At 34.6% G+C, this 20,586-nt stretch overlaps 4 protein-coding genes across 4 annotated transcripts; 1 reads left to right on the plus strand and 3 right to left on the minus strand.

The window, feature by feature from the left end:
* The first annotated feature begins 1,875 nt into the window (after window positions 1-1,875).
* LOC105250015 (dynein regulatory complex protein 9) lies at window positions 1,876-4,226 on the plus strand. Its single transcript, XM_011255864.3, has 5 exons — window positions 1,876-2,020; window positions 2,378-2,745; window positions 3,006-3,289; window positions 3,350-3,597; window positions 3,873-4,226. Exons 1-5 carry the CDS (start codon window positions 1,991-1,993, stop codon window positions 4,131-4,133), a joined length of 1,191 nt encoding a protein of 396 aa, XP_011254166.1. The 5' UTR covers window positions 1,876-1,990; the 3' UTR covers window positions 4,134-4,226.
* A 43-nt stretch (window positions 4,227-4,269) lies between these two features.
* Window positions 4,270-7,084, minus strand: LOC105250016 (dnaJ homolog subfamily C member 3). The gene is made up of 6 exons (XM_011255865.3): window positions 6,880-7,084; window positions 6,671-6,781; window positions 6,360-6,559; window positions 5,961-6,286; window positions 5,549-5,895; window positions 4,270-5,436 (listed from the first exon to the last, which is right to left on the minus strand). Exons 1-6 carry the CDS (start codon window positions 6,923-6,925, stop codon window positions 5,018-5,020), a joined length of 1,449 nt encoding a protein of 482 aa, XP_011254167.1. The 5' UTR covers window positions 6,926-7,084; the 3' UTR covers window positions 4,270-5,017.
* A 6,165-nt stretch (window positions 7,085-13,249) lies between these two features.
* Window positions 13,250-17,599, minus strand: LOC105250018 (ATP-dependent RNA helicase bel). Its single transcript, XM_011255866.3, has 8 exons — window positions 17,197-17,599; window positions 16,551-16,623; window positions 15,742-16,250; window positions 15,180-15,652; window positions 14,807-15,111; window positions 14,253-14,552; window positions 13,896-14,165; window positions 13,250-13,764 (listed from the first exon to the last, which is right to left on the minus strand). The coding sequence occupies exons 1-8, from the start codon at window positions 17,239-17,241 to the stop codon at window positions 13,661-13,663; spliced, it is 2,079 nt and encodes a 692-aa protein (XP_011254168.1). The 5' UTR covers window positions 17,242-17,599; the 3' UTR covers window positions 13,250-13,660.
* Window positions 17,600-18,426: 827 nt separating this feature from the next.
* On the minus strand, window positions 18,427-20,158 carry LOC105250019 (60S ribosomal protein L8). The gene is made up of 5 exons (XM_011255867.2): window positions 20,075-20,158; window positions 19,669-19,816; window positions 19,270-19,411; window positions 18,850-19,163; window positions 18,427-18,660 (listed from the first exon to the last, which is right to left on the minus strand). The coding sequence occupies exons 2-5, from the start codon at window positions 19,804-19,806 to the stop codon at window positions 18,481-18,483; spliced, it is 774 nt and encodes a 257-aa protein (XP_011254169.1). The 5' UTR covers window positions 19,807-19,816; window positions 20,075-20,158; the 3' UTR covers window positions 18,427-18,480.
* Window positions 20,159-20,586: the final 428 nt, after the last annotated feature.

Raw genomic sequence — 20,586 nt, forward strand, 5'->3', positions numbered from 1 at the left:
TAAGAGCTATAGACAAGAGAGCGTAGCTATAAGCAAAGTATTATTAAACTATGAAACTCGTCAAATATTTTAAGTACTAATAGTTACTAGAATTTATTGTTAGAAAATGTAAGGAGAAGAGATAAATCATGTCTAGCAAACTTTTGCGCGATAGATATGGCTTTTAAAGAAATGCCAATTTATAAGTCATGTTGATATTCAATTATTTTTGCAATGAGATTTACATTTGTTGTTAAAGCATAATAAATTTAAAGTTTAATTTGTGTATAATGAATCTATGAATATGACATATATGTATATATATAAACAGGAAGTACAAATATATCATATATCATGTATACATGTTATCAATTCTTAACCAGGATTTGTATAAACTAAATTAAAATTTACGTGTGTGTGTGTGTGCTATTATTAACTGTCTATTTAAATTCCTATATAAATTTTTTTGTCTTTTACACAAAAATGCGGAAAAAATAAATTTTTGATGAATATTTAAATATACAATAAATGAGATTACATTATTTGTCATATTCTATAGAATGATTTGTGTGTGTGTGTGTGTGTTATTATATAGTGTTATATATAGTTATTATATAGTGTTATTATATAGTGTACTACTTAGATATACTTGTTAAGATAACTTTGCGTGTTCAAACATTTTAGTCATTATTAAATGAAAAAACTGCTGATTCCTATGATAAATATATTTATCTAATGTATCTATTGTATTTATAGATTAAATGTATCACTGTTATCAAATATACTTTTATTTTCTCATACTGCTAACGAGATCCTAATACAACGAGCAAAGAGAACATTTTTTTCATCAATAATATTTGTTTTCAAAATATGAATAACTGTATATAACGCTTAAATATAGAATGATCTTTGGCTCGTAGCATTCACATGGTTCGAGATTTTTCTTTGTTCGAGATTATTTCTCTATACAGCTTCAATATTTACAAACTTGACAATAGCAAAAATTCAATATAACAATATGACTTGGGAAGAAATTAAACCCAAGATTTCTGTGCCAATATATTGTGTTCTCACACTTTGTATTTTTTTGGCAGATATACTAATTGATGAAAAAAAATGAGGCAAAAAAACGGTAAAGTTCGTAGATTAAATTTCTGTCAACGATACAATTATTTTAATTTATAATATAACTTTTAAGACACTAATTAGCAGTGAATATCGTAATATCACAGATACGAATAATATTTAAATTGTATTAATTGATTCTGTCTTTTTCTTCTAAAATTAATTTTCAAACATATATAAACTCTTAAATTGTACATAAAAATAGTTTAATATTATATATAACTGATTAATTTATGAATAACATTATATATAATTGTTATGTTAGCATAATCACAAAAATGATAAATGAACTGAAAGTATCTCAAGATATACAAGCATTTCAAAAAGACATCGCGCTCGATAGATTATCGTCTATAATAGTTCAACAAGCTCGTAGGAATGTAATCATCATCGATGATGCATCAATAGATGGACATGCTGTTGAGAAAACACTGAAACAAACAACCGACACATTCATGCAAAATATGAACAAGATAATCGTTTCTAAAATAGAAGATGAAAAAGTAAGATTAACGTTATATCGTAGTAAGATATAAATAGAATTAATATAAATAGAAATTCAATATAAATAAAATTAATCAAAATTTAATTATTCGTATATTATACATAACGAAAAATTAATTTTATATTTAGAATTATACTCATAAATCTCGAAGTATATTTACATATTTAGAAAAATATTATAAATACATATTTAGATTATATATAAATACATATTTAGAAAAATATCGAACTTGAAGATACGAAAAAACTGACTGAAGAAAATTGCTTTTTGGAGACTTCTTCAATAACATTGCAAGGTGAAGAATTGATAAAACAGAAAGAGCACGGAAATATAATCACCAATTGTGGACCTGCTACATTTCTATTGCCAAATCTTCCGATTATGTTCGGTACAACTAATGAACATCATAAGGTAACAAAATTAAAGAATCATTTAAATATTAAATTATTATATTATCCTAATTATTATATTATTTTAAATTATTATATTAATTATTAAATTATCGGGTAAAAGTCCATGAAATGTTCTGAGAAGAAATTAAAAACTTTGACTTTAATGTTGATATTTTTTGAAGTATAACGTATGATTTCAAATAAACAAATACATTTTTTTCTTAATATCAAACATGACATTCTGTACACATAATATACAATGCACATAATATATAATATACAATGTTTCGCAATAAAAAATAATTCATATAATGAGAAATAATTTGCTGAAAGGATAACTTAATCGTCTCATAAGTTAATAACATTTGTTATTCAGCCGTTACATCTGATTGAATCGTCTGTAATGACACCTTCGGAATCTGTGGAGTCGTTTGTGGATACGCTGCCGAGAGTAAAAAATTCAGAGAATATCGGGGTGCAAAGTATGCAAATGGAAGTTCCGCCGATCGACTCGTTCACTCCGTTGGAAGCGGCCGCTATATCATGCGTCCTTGAGGAATGTTTAGATCAGCTCGCCATAATAGGATTCATGATACCGGCTAAAATTGATTCACGCTGGGACGACACGTTTAAAACGATTGACGAGACATACGGAGTGCCCGACGAGCCTAGAAGGCTCTTCAGGGAAGAAATGGATCTGCTGCCAATCGTACCTACAGAGGCTGAAAAAATGCAGAGGGATAGGTTTGTCTAATGCATATGTCATTATATAAAACTCTACACAGCTTCAATACTTCTAAAAAAAATTAAAAAAGGTATTCCAAAATATTCCTTTATAACTTTTGCTTATATATATGTATGTATAATATATATATTTAAATATATATTTTTATATAGATGCTATTTTTTCGGTATCTTCCTAATATATGAATTAAAACTTCTCCAGTCGAAGATGTACACCAAATTTTTTCTAATGCATGCATTTTTAACGAATTTGTATTTAGAAATTATGTGTATCAAGTCCTTCAGAAAGTTCTTCGCGACATAAAAAAAAATGGCAGATTTGACAGTTTGCAAAAGGAAATTGATAATATTGCAAAGAAGCAGGAAAGCGAACGTAATCTCGAAGCAAATGCCCAGATCTGGCTCAACCAAGCTAAGGAACTCCAAGAACTATTGGAATCTAACAAGAAGGCGAATGAAGAGGATCGAGAAAATATAATAAAACTCGCGCAGGAAAGCGACGCGCAAGTCGATCACGCAATATTTTTAAACAGCGGAAAATTAGGTAAGATACATCATTTCTATACGTGCAAATATATTTCTTTATCAATATTATCGTGCTCAGGCTATGCGGAAAAATGGGAGAAGGCCAGACTAGAGCAGCAGGAACTCAAATTGCATCTACAAAAGAAAGAAATGCTGGACAAATTAAGCGACTACTCGAAGGAATATAACGCGGAGCAAATTAAATCAGCGGAAATGAACGCTTATTTAGAAGCGGATATCAAAGAGAAAGAAGAACAGGTAATTATGTGGACGAAGAGATATAACGAGGAAATTGTGGAACGGCAGCAGGAAATCGACGAATTAAAGGTACATTCGAAGATTAATATAAGAGAGTAGTAATATTTTCTAGTAGCTATAGGAAAACATATTTCACACATCAGAATTATTTCCGAACGTCAAAAATAATATAGTATAATTAAGTAAAAACAAATATAATTATTAAAATATAAAAATAAAAAATAAGAAAAGTAAAAAAAAGAATTAAAATTGAATAGCATAAAAAATATAAAATTATATAAATGATAGTATATTTTCAAATAACTTTTTAAGTTACTCATGAATCTATATTTCTGTCTCGATAGCGTCTTATAGAAGAACAAAAATTAGAGATGAAAGAAATGCGCACTTTGATAGATGAGCGGCAAAAATTTATCGAAGAAGAAGAAAGATTGCAGGAAGAAGCAAAGCTAAATAGAGCTGCAACTATTATCCAATCGATATGGAGGGGTCACATGGTGAGACAACAATTAGGAAAATATAAAAATCTGCAAAAAGGATTAAAAAAACAAAAGAAATTAAGAAAACAGAAAGAGCGATTGATGAAAAGAAAAGGCAAAGTGTAGTCAAAAAGAAAGCTTTAAAAAGAAAATTTGACGCTTGAGCAAACAATATAAAATTTGACGTTTTAGTGAACGCTTATGCTTTCTTTATATATATATACTAATAATGCCTTTTTCATATATTTTATAATGGTATATAAATTACTCAAATATATTTTTAAACAAATGTCTCAGAAATACAGTATTTACATAAAGTTTTGACTCACACTCATACGCACAGCTACACATTATGTGAACATTACCGAGTACGAATATAATACGCGCGAAAGTAATAACAATATAAATACCGATTTAATATATTCGTACTCGATAAACGCGCAATATCTTTCGAATTCGATCTAATTGTCGCATGTTCCCAAGCTAAAAATGAGCTGCTGAAACAATCAGTAGCAAGTGATCACTGTACATATCATGTTTGTACTGCAATACGTGGAACAATCACAATTTTATCAGTAGCATACAATAGTATAAAGATGGATAGTGCAATGATAAAATTATGCGCGACGGATATTTACGTGTGAATTGAAATATATTATAATTATCGTTCAGTCTGTATGCATGTACTAGTAGAACGAGTACTGTATTATAAGTTTTGCAGTAAACAAACTAGCGAGCGATTAAAGTCTCTCTTTGCATCTCTTATTAAACGCGTACCGGGATATGTGCATTACCCGGTATCGCTAGATGGCCATTGGTCTTGGTTAACGATTCATCGATTTGTTCATCTGCAATCTCCCGAATTCGTTAGATTAAACACGCGCCATTTCCATCGACAGCGAAACGAAATTCGGGCTAGGATGAAATAAAGAGACCGTCGCGTTTAAAACGACGAGTATTAAAATTCGAGAATAGTAATTGTTCTATTACAACAAGATCTTAGGATGTGTTTAATTAAAGTGGAATTTAAATTGGAAGGGAGAACCATGGAATTGATGGAACTCCTGGAAGGGATTGAAGCCCTGTTGGTGTCGACCCGACTCCGGATCTAAGGGATCCTCGCCCTGATCGAATTTCGCTCTCTTCTCATCATCCGTGAGGACTTCTTTGGCAGCGGCAATATCGATGAACTTTTTCTGCGCACGTTTTTTCTCTTCGCCTTCCTGAAAATTATCAGGATGCCACTTCTGTGCTTGCTTCCGGTATGCCTTAATGATATCTCGTTTGCTGGCATTTCTCGATACGCCTAAAATTTTATAATAGTCTCGGCTTTCTGACATTTTTTGGCGTTGTTGCGCTTTTTGCAATCCTTGCTTGGCTCTCTGCATATTCGGTTCTATCTCTAAGGCATTTTTATATTCTCTAATGGCTGTAGAGAGGACAGAAAAAAAGATGTTTGTTTATTACATTATACAAAAATCATATAAAAGGTTGTGCATATGTTTCATCATAAGATAGGCTAAGGAAAAGATGTAGATTACCATCATCGAACATTTCTGCAGCGAGATAAGCTTCTGCACTATCACAAATCAAATCAGGTTCCTTTTTAATTTCCAATGCTTCTTGGCAATTACGGATTGCATAAGTTGTATTAGAGGTTCCCGTGTAACATTTGCAAAGATAATGAAAAGCCGTAAATTGCACGTTCTTTTCATATGGTTCTTCCTTTAATATACGATTAGATAAGTCGATACACGAATTATAATCCTTTGTATTTTCTAGTGCTGTCCTTGCATCTTGTAGGAATTTATGAATTTTTCTAATCTTCTTATAAAATGGGAAACATTCCTTATGGTCTGGATCAAGTTTCAAACATTCTCGAATCTCCCTGAATATTTATGTTAATTTTAATATATTTTACTTAAAGATATATATATTTGACTAAGTACTCACTTTAATGCCTCTTCAACTTGTCCAAGACGATACAACCATGTCGAGAGCTTGAAGAATCCTTCTGTATTATCAGACAGTAATTTTGTAGTCGATCGTATATCAGATATAGCACTCATATAATCTCCAAGGTGGCGATGACTCTCTGCTCTTTGTTCTCTAAGGTCAGAAGACCATGGACATATTTCAAGGATTCGAGTAATTTGCTGTACAACTGCTGCATGATCGTCATTATATATCAGTGTATTAATAAATTTCATATCTTCTCTAGCTGAAGATAACCTATCTAAGGCATACAAGGCATCCTTATTATTTGGTTCTACAGATAGCTGAAATAAGAAAAATGAGGATAAATTACTATATACTGGTTATGATGTAAAGTATATATAAAAAATAACATACGACATCTTGAAAATCTATTTCAGCTTCATTAAAGTGAGCTTGCTTCAGTAAAATGTTACCACGCTGTAGTCTTGCTGGTGTAAAGTCTACCTTCAATTCTAAAACCTTATTAAGATCGAGTAGGGCAAATTTGGCTTTACCTAATGCTAAATAAACTGTTCCTCTCTTATAATATGTCAGGTAATTGGTCGGATCTCCCTCTGAAAGAAATTTATTAATTTTTTATTTTTCTTCTACGTTAGCACAAGAGTTGTCAATTAAATTTGTCTAGTGCAATTCCAAGAGCAACTGCAATGTATAATTCAACTTACCGACAGCTGCATGATAATGCGATAGTGCGTCCTGCAACTGGCCCTTTGCCAGGAATTCTCTGCCGTACTCTAGATGCTTGTCGATCTCCAATTGAGAAACACTTCCGACCACTAAAAAACGGCCGATTATCAATTGTAGATAGGCACAAAGACACAGAATAATAAGTTCAATTATTCAAATTTATTAGAGAAAGGTTAGGAATACCTACAGTCGAAGGTTAAATCCAACAGGACTACTATCAGGAAACCGTGCATGACTGAGAGGAAAATTAATTCACCGAGCGCAACGAAGCAATCTTCTAAACAAAAAAATTAATCCGAGATCGCGACAAGAAACCTAATGACACCTAACCACTCGACAACACAAAACTGTCCAGCCACGCCGCCATTGTGTCGTGGTCTTACGCGATTGGTCACACGAGCATCGTGTTCCTCCCACCGCGAGTTGAATTTGGTCGAATAATTGATCCGATAAGCTCGATATCTTGCGATAGCGTAACGCGGGAAAAATAAACGTCGGAAATTAACAGACTACTTCTGCTCGATTATGTAATTTTCCTCGACGAATACCCACTGTAAATTGAACATAATTTAATAATGAAGCTGTAGATATGGTACAAACATTCATTAAGAGTACATGCATCTTATGACATGCATTTTAATAGATTTAAAATATATTTAATAATATATTTATAAATATATTTAAATGTAATATATTATATATTAATATATGTACTTAATATATTAATATATGTATATTTAAATATATTTAATGTATTTAAAATATAATATATTTAATAATATACTTAAAATATTTTAGATATTTAGGTTTTTGATTAAAGCTATTTCACAATTCTATTTATAAATGCTTTTTCGAATTGTTTAGATGATTAGCAGCTTTGCAAAAATTCCCACAAATAAAATAGATAAAGAAAATATTAATATCTCTATAAATATTAATATCTTCTCCCATTTATCTTGATTTTATTTAATCAGAATTTCAATGTGATGCTTGTGAAAATAAAGTTAAAAAAAACAGTGTAAATTTTTAAAGAACGATCGAATCTAAATTTGCTTACTCTACTTTATATATAATTTTATAATTTTAATATAATTTCTTAATTTTTAACATACATTTTTAAAATTTTGTACAATAAGTTGCCACTTATTGCACAAGACGAGCGATTTAATTATGTTTATTAATGTACAAAGATATCTGAATATTATACAGATAGTGGAAAGGACGCATAAAACAAGGATTTTCTACTTAATCTTCTTTTGTGATCTTTATTATATTCATTTTTGTAGGTCTCCTGTCTCACTCTCGCTCTTGTTTCTCTCTCGCTCTCGTTCCTTCTCTTCATATATAATACTATATAAATAAACGAAAAATTCACCGAATGAAAGAACACCGAATTAATATGTGATCGTCCCGTATGAGGTATTTTGTAACAATATTGACACTCTACATCATTCTTCACGAGCATACGTTGTATTGTACCTACGCATGCAAGAAGTATGTGTGCGACGCACACAATAACTTATTGCTAATGAACGATAAGTGTACGATACACATTGATCCTCATCTATTTTTCATTGATCAATTTTTCTCCTTCGCAAATTCTTTCCTTGAGACACTTTATTAATTTATCCAATGCGTTTTTCATATATATATTTATATAGAACCGTACGTGCATGAACATATACAACGGTTCATTGGAACATTTCTCATCTTTGTTCGCATATTCGATTTCGCCTCGATTTTTAGCGCTAAGTATGTAAATTACTAAATAAGAGACCGACAGAATGGTACATTTACCGTTCCGTTAAGATACTCTTTCTCGCTCGACATCGAGTGAAGTAAACGTATAGCAGTATCATTACGGTTACAAGCAAATAACGCGCGAGGAACGTCGCACGTAGATTCACTATACATCTCGCACATTGTATTCGTACATTTTTTTATGTATATATTTCTCTCTCTCTCTCTCGTTCTCGTAATATATCGCTTTTATCGCACTTACCACCGCGATGAGTCGCAACGAATTATGCGGTAATCTTTTTCATATTCTTGTACTCTCCCTGACACGTACGACGATCCTCGACCCCAAATTGAAACATTCGGAACAAGTTAGAAGACATTTCTTTTGCCATCCCACCTCGCTCTATTATAGAACGCGCGCGCGCGCGTCCCATATTATGCCCCAGATTCGCATTCTTATCGCTATCTCCGAAGAGAGGGCATGGATTCCGATGGGTGAGGCATCCGATCCCTCCCTTCGACGGGTGTCGTTGGAAATCGGAACCATCGACACACGTACACGCACGCGCGCGTACGTGTACGTGTGTAAAATAATAAAAAATACAAGACTATACTCGCACGTGAACAATTTCTCCGCTTTCGCCGGCGGCGTAATATGTATAATCTCGCACGCATCGTATTATTACATAATACAGCTTACAATGTGTAATGTGTTCCTTGCGGATCGTGCAATTTTTTTCTTCCTTCCCTCAGTAATGATTGCAGTCACAGTCAATGCTATTTTTCTCTTTCTTTCCTTCTTTTCTTTTTCCTTTTTTAATTCATCGTAAACCGATAGCCCCTCTTTTTTTTTATTTCTCTTTCTTTTCTCCTCTCTCCTCTCCTCATTTTCTTTTAAATATTCTTTTAAATTAATCTTTCGTCTGGATTATTCCGCGTTCTCTGTATGTATACGTATAAAGTGTTTTTTCCCTAAGGCTGCTCGTCCGATATACTTCAGAGGACCAAACATGACACGAAAAATACAGTACACAGTACAGAAGATATTCACTGTTTACCTTTCAAGACGTGTAAACGTAGAAAATAAATACTAAATCGATCAATAAATAGTAATCGCTTATTACATCGTTCTCTACTCTCTTCCGCTATACTAATACGTTATATAAATCATAGTACCATATTTTTAATTTATACATATATGTCATAGATACTACACGGTGGACATTTGACTATTTCGCAGGAACGTTCAATGACTTCCTAAGTTTGACATTACGCATCCTAAGATTTATAATGTAAAGCGAAAGTTTTTCTATCTCGGTACGTGATCAATATCATTGATTATCACTTAAAAAAAAAATAGGAAACATTAACATGGAAATAGCCTTAAGTATATATAATTATAAGTATATATATTGTTTTACATACTCTCTGTCCACCATGTGAGTTACAAACAAAATATATTGTTTCGAAATGCATAAGATTGATTAAAACATGTAACGCTCGATGCGTCATGAATGCTTAATACATCACTAGTACAATTGGATTTTAACCCTTGGATGCACGGTCTAATAAATGTTTGCGGAAGTAATTTACAAATTAATTTAAATTGAATGCAGAAGCTAGCTTCAAGTCTCGCTAAAAATTACTTAAAAGGAAAATAGATTAAACTGAAGAAATAAACATCATGAAAAGATAAAGAGACTGCAAGATGTTAAAAATCTTTTTTATACATCCAAGGATTAATTATAAAATTATATCGGATTAACATGTAATATTTAAATTTCATCACATATAATCTTCATCTGTTTATAAATTTTCGTGAAATTTTGTTATCGTTTCATGTACGTGATATAATTCATTAAAATCCAACGACCATTGATGTCTTTCCTTCTTCTTTCGTTACTTTATAAAATAATACGAAATAAAATAGAAAAAAATAAGAGATGCAAAGGCTTGCGTATATAATACTAGTCTCGGAACCGATGTAATTTTTCTTGAGAAATGATACACGTGTATATGACAAAATCCATGTGTCGATTAATAAATCATACAAAGATTATTGCCGTAATAGATATCTGCACGAGAAGACGACACAAGAATTGTCATCAAATCGATGTATCGCTGTCCACGAAGGATTCTCTCTTATTAATGTTCTTGGCAGGGCCTCCGAGAGCTGACCAAATAGCCTCGATGACGAATCGTATTAAAAATTTGAGAACACTCGCATCCGCGGTCGAAAGCCAACGATATTTTACCTCGTTAAACGCTATCCTCGAATGATTCTAGATGAAATAATTATCCCTCTCGTAAAAAGAGGCATTCACACACCTTGGTCCACGATCACACGGCATACGATTCACGCACGCGATTGCACTATTAAATCTAGTAATATAACAGGTATAAGTATGACGTGTGTCTAAAAATCTTGTCGGTTGTGACGCAAATCGAATTTGTACTTTTTTCCCCCTACCCCCCCTCTCGCGTAGATAGATTAGATAGATAAGAATCCGACGTTTGCACGAAACGATATCGACATCCTATAAAGCCCTACCAACATCATCATTATCAGCCGGTAATGACTTCGCTCGAGCGCGAGCTCACTTATATACCGTTATAATGCGCATTATTTTAAGCGGAAACAATGCCCTAGGAAGGTCCCTTAGGACCGCAAGAGCCTAGCGTTCAGCCCTCCCCTAATCGGACAACAGCCACGTTGTCTTGTGTGTGTTACTGTTAACGACTTAATATTCCGTTCTCAGTTCAAACTGAGCTAGTACCTTCCCGACATTCAATACCTGATTAATGTAATACATTTAATGCATTTTGTTATTCCGTTAATTGTTCACATTTATCAATTCGCGTGGAAATTGAATGTCACAAGATCGTTCAATATCACAGTCGTTTTTTCAATTATTTTAGTTGTATGTATTTATATATAGCGCGTATATCATATTGATAAATACAGCTAGAAAATAATATGAGTGCGCCCCGTATATCTCTCCTTATTCAAGGGGCTTTCGTTTGTTTTCTTTCCTTTTTAATGAAGTTGAGCCCACCGTCTCTTCTCCTCTGCTCTTATAGCAGGTTTTAATGTCTCTCTGTAACTGCAACCGTATTTTTAATCCATCTCAATATAATTTATCTTCCATGAGCACTCTCACACATTCACACTCGGTGTGTGTACTGTAGACTAAGATTTTCTTGTAAAGCGCCGTACCAATTTCGCAGGGCAACGTCTCTGTTACATTTAGAAATGCTATTCGAAGCATAGTTTCTATATAGGATCAATGCAGTTCTATCTGTAGAACTACTCAAGACAGTTCAGGTACATAAAATAGTTATATATACCTGCTTTGCACTAAAACATACATAAATAGCCGCTTTTAGTGAAACCTCCATATGCACATATTTCTCTAATATTTTTATTTAAGATTCCTGTATTTTCGCTGCAGCTATATTGAATTATGAATTATCAAAGGACAATTACTCGTGTTCTATAATATTGATTGGTAAATACGTCAAAATTTTTTTTTTATTCATGAATTAATAAATAGCTTGCTAAATCTTAAGTCGTCGTAAAGACTTAAGAAAATATAAGACAAATGTATGAATTAATTATATGTACAAACAAAAATTCGTTTTGTTATTTTGCATTAATAAATATCGTATTTTATTAATTTATATTATCGAGCATGAGTAATAAAAATTTCAAAAAGTTTATTTGTCTTAATGTATTTCGCAAGAAAAAGAAACTTATATGAACTTATATTTCTTGTTTATTCATAATTCAATATAAACTCAATATATCATAAAACCTAATAAAGAATTTTAATGAAAATTTTGTCATCATCTAATGCTCACTGTAAATCTCTACATCTGAAAGAGAATAATGTAATTAATAATAGATCAGGAAAAAGAAAAATTTATATAAACAATTATTATTTTTTTTTACAAACAAAACTCATATTTTTTACAATTGGAAAATGCTCCCGTTGCATAAGTTTGATTATATAATCATCGTGCATATTGAGGTTCCACTGCAATGGCCAGAATTATGAAAATAACTTTATCAGCTGTATGTTGCATAAGCGTCTTGAAATTTACTAAATTATAATCGACAGAAAATGCGTATACATATATATCAGACTATAACGAAAATGTAAGATTTCTAAAGGTATCTTAAGACGTAGCCTGTGTGTGTTGCTTTTTTCGCCGATATCGAAACCCTCGATCCCCGAAAAATTCACGTGGCTTATTCAATTAAAACTTGATATTGCCGGCGCAACATCTATCTCTGGGGACGGCAAAACAACAAAGTACCATTCGTCGCTGAACTATACAGTAAATTAAGAAAAAAATAATAATAATAAAGAATCGTCATGTAATCTATGGTGACTCGGCGTATCCTAGGCATTTAATGAATGTGCATACATGTAACCAAAAAATTATGTCATGCATTCGAAGAAAATTGCGCGACTCTCCTACTGGCCATTATGATAGCAAAGACAATAAAAAGCGTTTTTTTTTTTATAAAACGTTTGATAACAGTGTCGAGCATTGACAGACCGAAGATACGCCCACTGCACCGCTATGAGAAAAAAAGAAAAAAATGTAAATAATAAAGCTACAATGAGCCCCATATAGTCTTGACAGGAGTTCTAAAAAATTTTACTAAGTTTCACCACCTACTATGTGTTACATCGTTATTACCTTCGAACAGGCATTAACGACTTATCGATTTGATTCGTTAGTGATTATATACTACATGTGTTTCTCAGCACGCACGGCAATGAAATGTTGGATGGATTTCTAACTAATAGTGTTGAACAAATCCCATTTATGATACTCGCATTTTTGTACGGTGAGATCATTTACGTTCGAAATATTCCCCGGTAATTTACCGGCACGAATACTAAATTGCACGCAGGATTTGTCACAATGTCGCGCATAAACAAATGTAATTTAGGGGAAATTTAAACAAATATGTATTGTAAGTATTCTTTTTTTTGCTTTTTCATCGAAAAATCGATGTGCACAGGCAGTTAGCAAAAAACGTGAATACATATTATACATAAACTGTCTGTACTTTGCGCGTATGTACAACGCGCGCAAAACACGTGCTTGTAGTGTCAGACATAATGTCGTGTATTTTCCTTACATATAATTGAATTTGCGTGTAGAGTAATAATAATAATGATAGAAGTAGAAATAGAGATGGAAATAATCGTCTACTTGTCCCATCCTCCCCACCAATCAGGGCCACTATTGCCATTGTTAGTGGAATTATTGTACGCTGAATTATTATAATTACCTCCATAACTTGAATAACCACCTACAACAAAATGAAAAATACATTTAAATATAGAATAATACATCTGTTTAATTTTTCAACCCTCTTGATAATTGTTTCTTGCAAACTGCAATTATTTAATTTCACTTTTAATATATTTCGTTTTAATTTACCTCCATAACCGCCAGGTCTTGAAGGTCCGTTACTACGGCCAGATCCAGAACTGGGTTGTTGACGATAATCTCTTGCACCAAAACCGCCGCCGCTGAAACGGCCTCCTTTGGTGCCACCAGTAGGACGCCGAGATGAGCTTCCAGAATACCTAGCTTCGGTATACATGTCATCCAGCCAGGGTGGAAGTTCTTGATTGGCTTCAATAAGTAAAGACACCAAATCGCGTACCAGATTATGATTCTTGTGATTGAAGAACGATGTAGCCAAACCTGAATTACATAAAATAAGATGTATAGCTTATCCATTTTTCGATAATCCATAATCCTCTCTTACAAGATTTAATTTTAAAAACAAACCTAAATTGCCCATACGACCGGTACGACCAATACGATGAACGTATTCCTCAACGTCGCCAGGCAAATCAAAATTGATGACATGTTTAACATGTGGTATATCGAGACCACGTGCCGCTACTGCAGTCGCAACTAGAATCGGTGCTTTACCCGCGCGGAAGCGACGCAAGGCTTCCTCTCGTTCACGCTGGGTTCTGTCGCCATGAATGCTAGTAACTGGATATCCCATTGTGGCCAAATATTCTTCAAGCATGTCGGCTCCTTTCTTTGTTTCCACGAATACCAAAGTAAGCGACTCTGCAGCTGCGCGACAATAAAAGTATGACGTTAATTTATTTTTTTAGAGAGAGAGAGAGAGAGAGAGAGAGAGAGAGAGAGAGAGAGAGAGAGAGGAGAGAGAGAGAGAGAGAGAGAGGAGAGAGAGAGAGAGAGAGAGAGAGAGAGAGAGAGAGAGAGAGAGAGAGAGAGAGTATAATGGGATATAATTTACAAATTATAAATCTTTACAACAAAGAATTCCATATTAATTTAAATTGTAACTCAATACGGCCACTCACAAGGGTCCGAAAAGTTGCTAGCTTGTAGCAAATCAAGCAAGTATGAACGTTTATCGTGTTCCTCCACCCACACAATCTTCTGCGTGATATTTTCGGAAGTCGAACCCACTCGACCAACGGCCAAGAAGATATAATTGCTAAGAAAATCTCTGGCCAACATCTGAATCTCTTTCGGAAAAGTAGCAGAGAACATGAGAGTTTGTCTTTCTCCAGTTGGCGGCATGTTGTCTTCTTGGACGATACGTCTTATTTGCGGCTCGAAACCCATGTCCAGCATGCGATCTGCCTCGTCCAGAACTAAATATCTGAAATAAGAATGACAAATAAAAATCTAATCGTCCTCCTTAAATCGTTATCTTATCAAGTGTCTTACCGGCAATTATGTAAACCGATTTTACCGCGTCCCAACATATCCACTAGACGTCCTGGCGTCGCCACAAGTAAATGGCAACCGCGATCTAATTCGCGCATTTGATCTACTATGTTGGAACCGCCGTATACGACTGCGGGACGCATACGCGATCGGTACGCAAACTTCCGCGCCTCATCGTATATCTGCGTAGCGAGTTCCCTCGTAGGAGCCAATACTAGACCCAATGGATACTGTTTACGTCTACCAGAGGAATTCGCTTGTACTGGTGGCGGTCGCGGCCCGCTCTCGTAAATCTGATTCAATATTGGCACTAGGAAGGCCGCTGTTTTACCGGACCCCGTTTGAGCGCAGGCCATCACGTCACGGCGTCCGATGATGATCGGTATCGCGTATTTCTGCACTGGTGTAGGCTTGTCATATCCTGCCAAGGCGATGCTGTTCTTTATTATCTCTGTCAGCTTAACCTCATCAAACTGAAAATTAAGAAACAGTCAAATTAGAGCTTGATAAAAAAGGTGACCTTTTCAAGAATCAAGAGGCATTCTCCATATGTTATACTCACAGATGTGATGTGTGGTGGTATATTTTCTCCGGTAGCCTCAACTGGGATATCCTCATATTTGCTAAAATTAATCCCAGTATTGCCAGTACCAAACAGCTCCACCTCCAATCGTTCATCCCTGGCAGTCGGAATTGTCCAATCGACCTCGCCTCTTCCGCCTCTGCTGCTTCTATCGTCCCATCTTCCGCTACTACCCATCCTGTCATTTCTAGTCTCTGGCCAGCGATCATTTCTAGTAGGCTCCTGCCAGCGATCATTACCACTAATTGGTCGATCGCGCTCAGAATTGGAATATCTGAAATCTCTTCCATTTTCTTGACTGCGCCTATTGCGCCCACCGAAGCTTCCAAAGTTCGCGAAATCGACGTCGCGAGGACTTCGTGATTCTCGATAACCGCCTCTACCTCTATCCCGATCACGGTCCCTTTCTCGGTCACGATCTCCACCTCTGTCTCTCTCACCAAACGATCTTGAGTTGGAAGAATAATTTAAATCCAAAGGTGGATTACCTGGTAAAACAAGTAATTTACATATTTAACATTTTTATTCTATAGCAATGATGAAGCATTTTTATTTCATAAATTCAGAGCCCAGACAGTGCACTGACTAAAATATACTTATCAGCTCTGTCAATCTCTTTCTGACTTATTAATTTATTATACTTCAATTATCATTTAACATTTTACCATCACGAGGTATCATGAGCAATAAAAAATAAATAATATATTTGCTAATAAAAATGGGAACGAAATCTCTCATTAATTTAAATTAACTTAAAAATTAAATGTTTGGCAAATTTTCATACTAACTTGCAGCTTTATGACGAAGATGCGGTGGAACGTAGCGACCCTGGCGGGAGCCCTGCAAGTCCAGACCAGCTAACTGAAGAGACAAAAAGAAACTCGAGTTAAATATTTCACAACAGATATCGTGTGTTAAAATATATGCGAGGAGTCATTATCACGAACACCGATGACTCATTTTCTTCGCGAAAAAAATCCAATCGTTTATATATAACCCGCGCGCGATCTAATCATGGGGATTAACGCGCGTGAAAAAACACAGAGGACGCGAATACGTCATGACACACGGCATGCCGTTCCTGGAAATGTTCGCTTGCCGCCATTATACGCCGCCAATGTACGTCACGAGCTGTCCGAATGACGATGGCTCATCCATCGTGCTCGTGGCCGTTGATGAAGGGTCGTTTCTTCGATCGGGAAGGGGATTCTCTCTCCGCGTAAATTTTGAAAAAATGAACATCTTGCTCGCGAAATTTCGCGGACAGCAGAAAACGGAGCTCGCGTTAGGCGGACGCCATGGAGATATGAAAAATCGGGGAAAGGAAAAAATGGAGAAAGAGAGAGAGAGAGAGAGAGAGAGAAAGAGGAAGGAAAGAGGACTCGCGGAAATCGCTTCTCGCAAGCGATACGTTTCCTTTCTCTGTCTCTTTACCTGCTGCTCTAGACCTGATCCATTCTGGTTGGCTGCATTACTCATATTACTCTGCCTCGGTGCGTAGGTTTCGCAGCTCTGTCGCTTGAAGCCCTTTTAGCTCTCGTCCGCTCTAACACACACACACGCCTCACTTGAGCCCGAAAAAGTTCCCGACGCGTCCAACGCGCTACCTATGTCTTTGTTGTCTCGCGGGCTTGATTTACGCTCGCCAATAATTTCGTGACGGCCGAATTAACGTCGGTTAACCCAAGAACGGCACGTGTCCGATCAGTCCCTCGATACACGCGATACGGAGAAACGGCTGAAATTCCGAAGACAACTTGCTAAACTGCTAAGAGAGCGCGAGAGGCCCCTGGCCGCACACTGACGTCGACGCAACAAAAATGGCCGAGACACGAGCTAGCAAAATGGTGGCAAATTGGTGGGAATAGTGGCGCTTCCGCCGGATGTCAAAGCAAGTAGACGGGGAATATCTGGAAAGGAATGTCCCGATATTATTATCCTGTTCAATATATATGTATATACTCGGAAATTTACGTTAAAAAAAAATACATATATATATATATATATATATATATATATATATATCATTCCTACTGTCATATGAATAGAGGAAGAATTAATAAATTAGCACCTATCTCTGTCGATCTTAAAATTAAAAAGCGAAAGCTGATGATGCTTTCATTGCTATAATTAAGAATTTATAATCGAGATATTTTTTTTATGTATAAATATTATAAAAATATTGAAATTTTTTCGCGACAAAAGTATCATCATCGAAAAGATGGTTTCTCTGTATATTTGAGTATTTACCCTTTTTGTATCCAAGTATGAATATATATCAGATTTCATATAATATGCATATTATCAAAGATTCGGTTCCTGTAATTTCTTTCTTTAGATCAAAGTCTTTTTAACATATCAAGTTTATATATATATGATATGATAATTAAAATTATTAAATTTAACTTCACAAAAATTGTTTTTGGTTAACAATAAAAATTACATCACACAATTGTACTTACATATTCAAAATTATAATTGTAAAATTAATATTGATACTTCACATACTTTAAAAAACTATGCAGTTAAAAAATCTAGACATAGAAAAATTTAATTTTTCGAATACTCTTCATTTTTATCTTTAGTTTTCAATTTAACCAAATCATTTTTCAAAACAAAATGCGAATTCTTTTCGAGTGTGTGATATAAATACATTTTTGTAAATATTTTTCTTTTTTTTTATTGTACACATATGTGACAAAAATTAATAATTCATATCTAATCGTCCTTCTTCGTATCGGTCTTGCCTCCTCTGATTCGTCCAGTACGACGAGCAGCAATAAGACCGATCTTACGACCGGCGCTGGTTCCACGCTTGACAGTAGATGCCTTACCAATGTGTTGATGATTACCACCACCATGAGGATGTTCCACAGGATTCATAGCAACACCACGAACCTAGAAATATTCAAAATATCTCAGACACAATATACAAACTTTAAATTACGTATAAAAACGAGTCTATATATCTTGCTCAGTCAAAAAAGTTTCTACATGAAATTCTTCAGGTTTCAAATGTCATAATTACCATCATTGACAAAGAATTTACTCTTATTGTATAATAAAGAACAAAATTACAAAATATACCTTGGGCCAACAATTCCTCTTTGCCTTGTACTTGTGATACGCTCTACCAGCTTTCAATATAGGCTTATCTATACGTCCACCACCAGCGACAATTCCAACCATCGCTCTGTTGTTAGAGGGAATGACCTTCTTTGCACCAGAAGGTAACTTAACTCTAGTTTTCTTGGTATCAGGATTATGGGTTATCACTGTAGCATAATTCCCCGAAGCTCTGGCCAATCGACCTCTATCGCCAGTCTTCTCTTCTAAGTTACAGACAATAGTACCTTCAGGCATCATACCAACTGGCATTACGTTTCCAATTTGAAGATTGGCTGAAAAATTCAAAAAGTATAAGAGTTGTAATGATCATATTATAAAAGGATAAAGCATTAATTTTAGATCCCCGTTTAATATTATTTGTTGTAAAAATTATTGTACCTTTCTTTCCACAATACAAAAATTGACCAGTGTACATTCCCTCTGGAGCAATGAATAATTCTTTACGTGTCTTGAACTTGTAAGGGTCACGGAAATGTACCACTGCTAATGGTGCGCCACGACCAGGATCATGAATAATATCCTAACAACAAAGATTTTAATAAGTATCTATGCGATTGAAGGAACATTTCTGAAATACAAGAGAATATATTTTCAGAAAGAGCCTCTGATTTGACGTCATTTAATCAATCAGTTGTAGATATACGGATATCATCATAAATACATAAAATCGAATAATTTGTAGCAAGTTGAACCAAGTCCAATGTTCAAGTAAACTTAACATATCCCATTAAAGTTACTCTAATTCTTTTCATAACAGAATAAGAAGTTGTTACAAACCTTTACGACACCTTTGATAAATCCATGCCTCTCAGAGTAGTCTAGAGAGCGGAGCTTTGGTGCTCCCTTCCTCCTCTTGGTATGGGATCGGAAGACGGATCCCGCACCTTTACGCTGCGCACGAATTACTCGACCCATGGCTCAAAATCTGAAAAGAAATCACGGTATCATGCATAATATTCGTTACAACAACACCACCGCGTCACGTTGTGCATTCCTGCTGGTGTATGTTAACCTTAAAGTGACGCTCAAAATGCAAATCTAATATCCCGCGATTCGCGAAAATATCGAAAATATCTTGCATACGGATAGCAGAGAGAACGTAATTTTTAATTTCTTTCAACGGATCCATTTCATAGGTGTAAATTAAAGTGGATATTCCGCGCAAGCGAAATCTTACACGTACCGAGAGAGCCGACATGAAATAGAGAAAGGCAAGAGCGGAAGTCGTGGCAGTTGGTCGTGGTGGGGGATATTGTGCTTCGAGGTGTGTTCGGAAATTCTATTCGTTGGATTTAATCGAAACAAAGACTTCTTCGCTCTGATTGGTCGACTAAAATCTGCTCTATCTCACGGGTAGAATTTCCGAACGCATCCTTGATGCGTGTCAACTCGCCAAATGTGACATTTCATATGACTGCTGCTCGCGCTCAAAACTTAATATTTGAATAATGAATTTGTACATACTTTGATACGCATTACATTTTGATGATATATTTTTACGCGTAAGATTGTAATAAACATAGATTAATAAATAAAATACGAATTAAGTAATATATATTAAATGACCTCTTAAGTTTGTTTTTTAATTTGTTTACACGTAAAAAGAAATCAATGTTCCAATTATTTTAATAATATTTTATTAATCTTATAAAATCTGACACTTTCATTGTAAAATTGTCTTATATTAAATTATTG

The sequence above is a fragment of the Camponotus floridanus genome, unplaced genomic scaffold (assembly GCF_003227725.1).
Source record: "Camponotus floridanus strain SB8 unplaced genomic scaffold, Cflo_v7.5 scaffold20, whole genome shotgun sequence".
NCBI lineage: Eukaryota > Metazoa > Arthropoda > Insecta > Hymenoptera > Formicidae > Camponotus > Camponotus floridanus.

Coding starts and splice junctions, on each gene's coding strand:
- LOC105250016 (XM_011255865.3), bottom strand. CDS start 6,925: ATGCACGGTTTCCTGATAGTAGTCCTGTTGGATTTAACCTTCGACT. Junction 6,287..6,359: donor AAATAGATTTTCAAGATGTC/GTATGTTATTTT, acceptor TTCTTATTTCAG/CTATCTGTAGAACCAAATAA. Junction 5,437..5,548: donor TGCAGAAATGTTCGATGATG/GTAATCTACATC, acceptor TCCTCTCTACAG/CCATTAGAGAATATAAAAAT.
- LOC105250019 (XM_011255867.2), bottom strand. CDS start 19,806: ATGGGTCGAGTAATTCGTGCGCAGCGTAAAGGTGCGGGATCCGTCTTC. Junction 19,412..19,668: donor TTATCAAAGGTGTCGTAAAG/GTTTGTAACAAC, acceptor CTTTGTTGTTAG/GATATTATTCATGATCCTGG. Junction 19,164..19,269: donor TTTGTATTGTGGAAAGAAAG/GTACAATAATTT, acceptor TGAATTTTTCAG/CCAATCTTCAAATTGGAAAC.
- LOC105250018 (XM_011255866.3), bottom strand. CDS start 17,241: ATGAGTAATGCAGCCAACCAGAATGGATCAGGTCTAGAGCAGCAG. Junction 16,624..17,196: donor GATCAGGTCTAGAGCAGCAG/GTAAAGAGACAG, acceptor TTGTCTCTTCAG/TTAGCTGGTCTGGACTTGCA. Junction 14,553..14,806: donor TAGCAACTTTTCGGACCCTT/GTGAGTGGCCGT, acceptor ATTGTCGCGCAG/CTGCAGAGTCGCTTACTTTG.
- LOC105250015 (XM_011255864.3), top strand. CDS start 1,991: ATGTTCGGTACAACTAATGAACATCATAAG. Junction 3,290..3,349: donor TTTAAACAGCGGAAAATTAG/GTAAGATACATC, acceptor TATCGTGCTCAG/GCTATGCGGAAAAATGGGAG. Junction 3,598..3,872: donor AGGAAATCGACGAATTAAAG/GTACATTCGAAG, acceptor CTGTCTCGATAG/CGTCTTATAGAAGAACAAAA.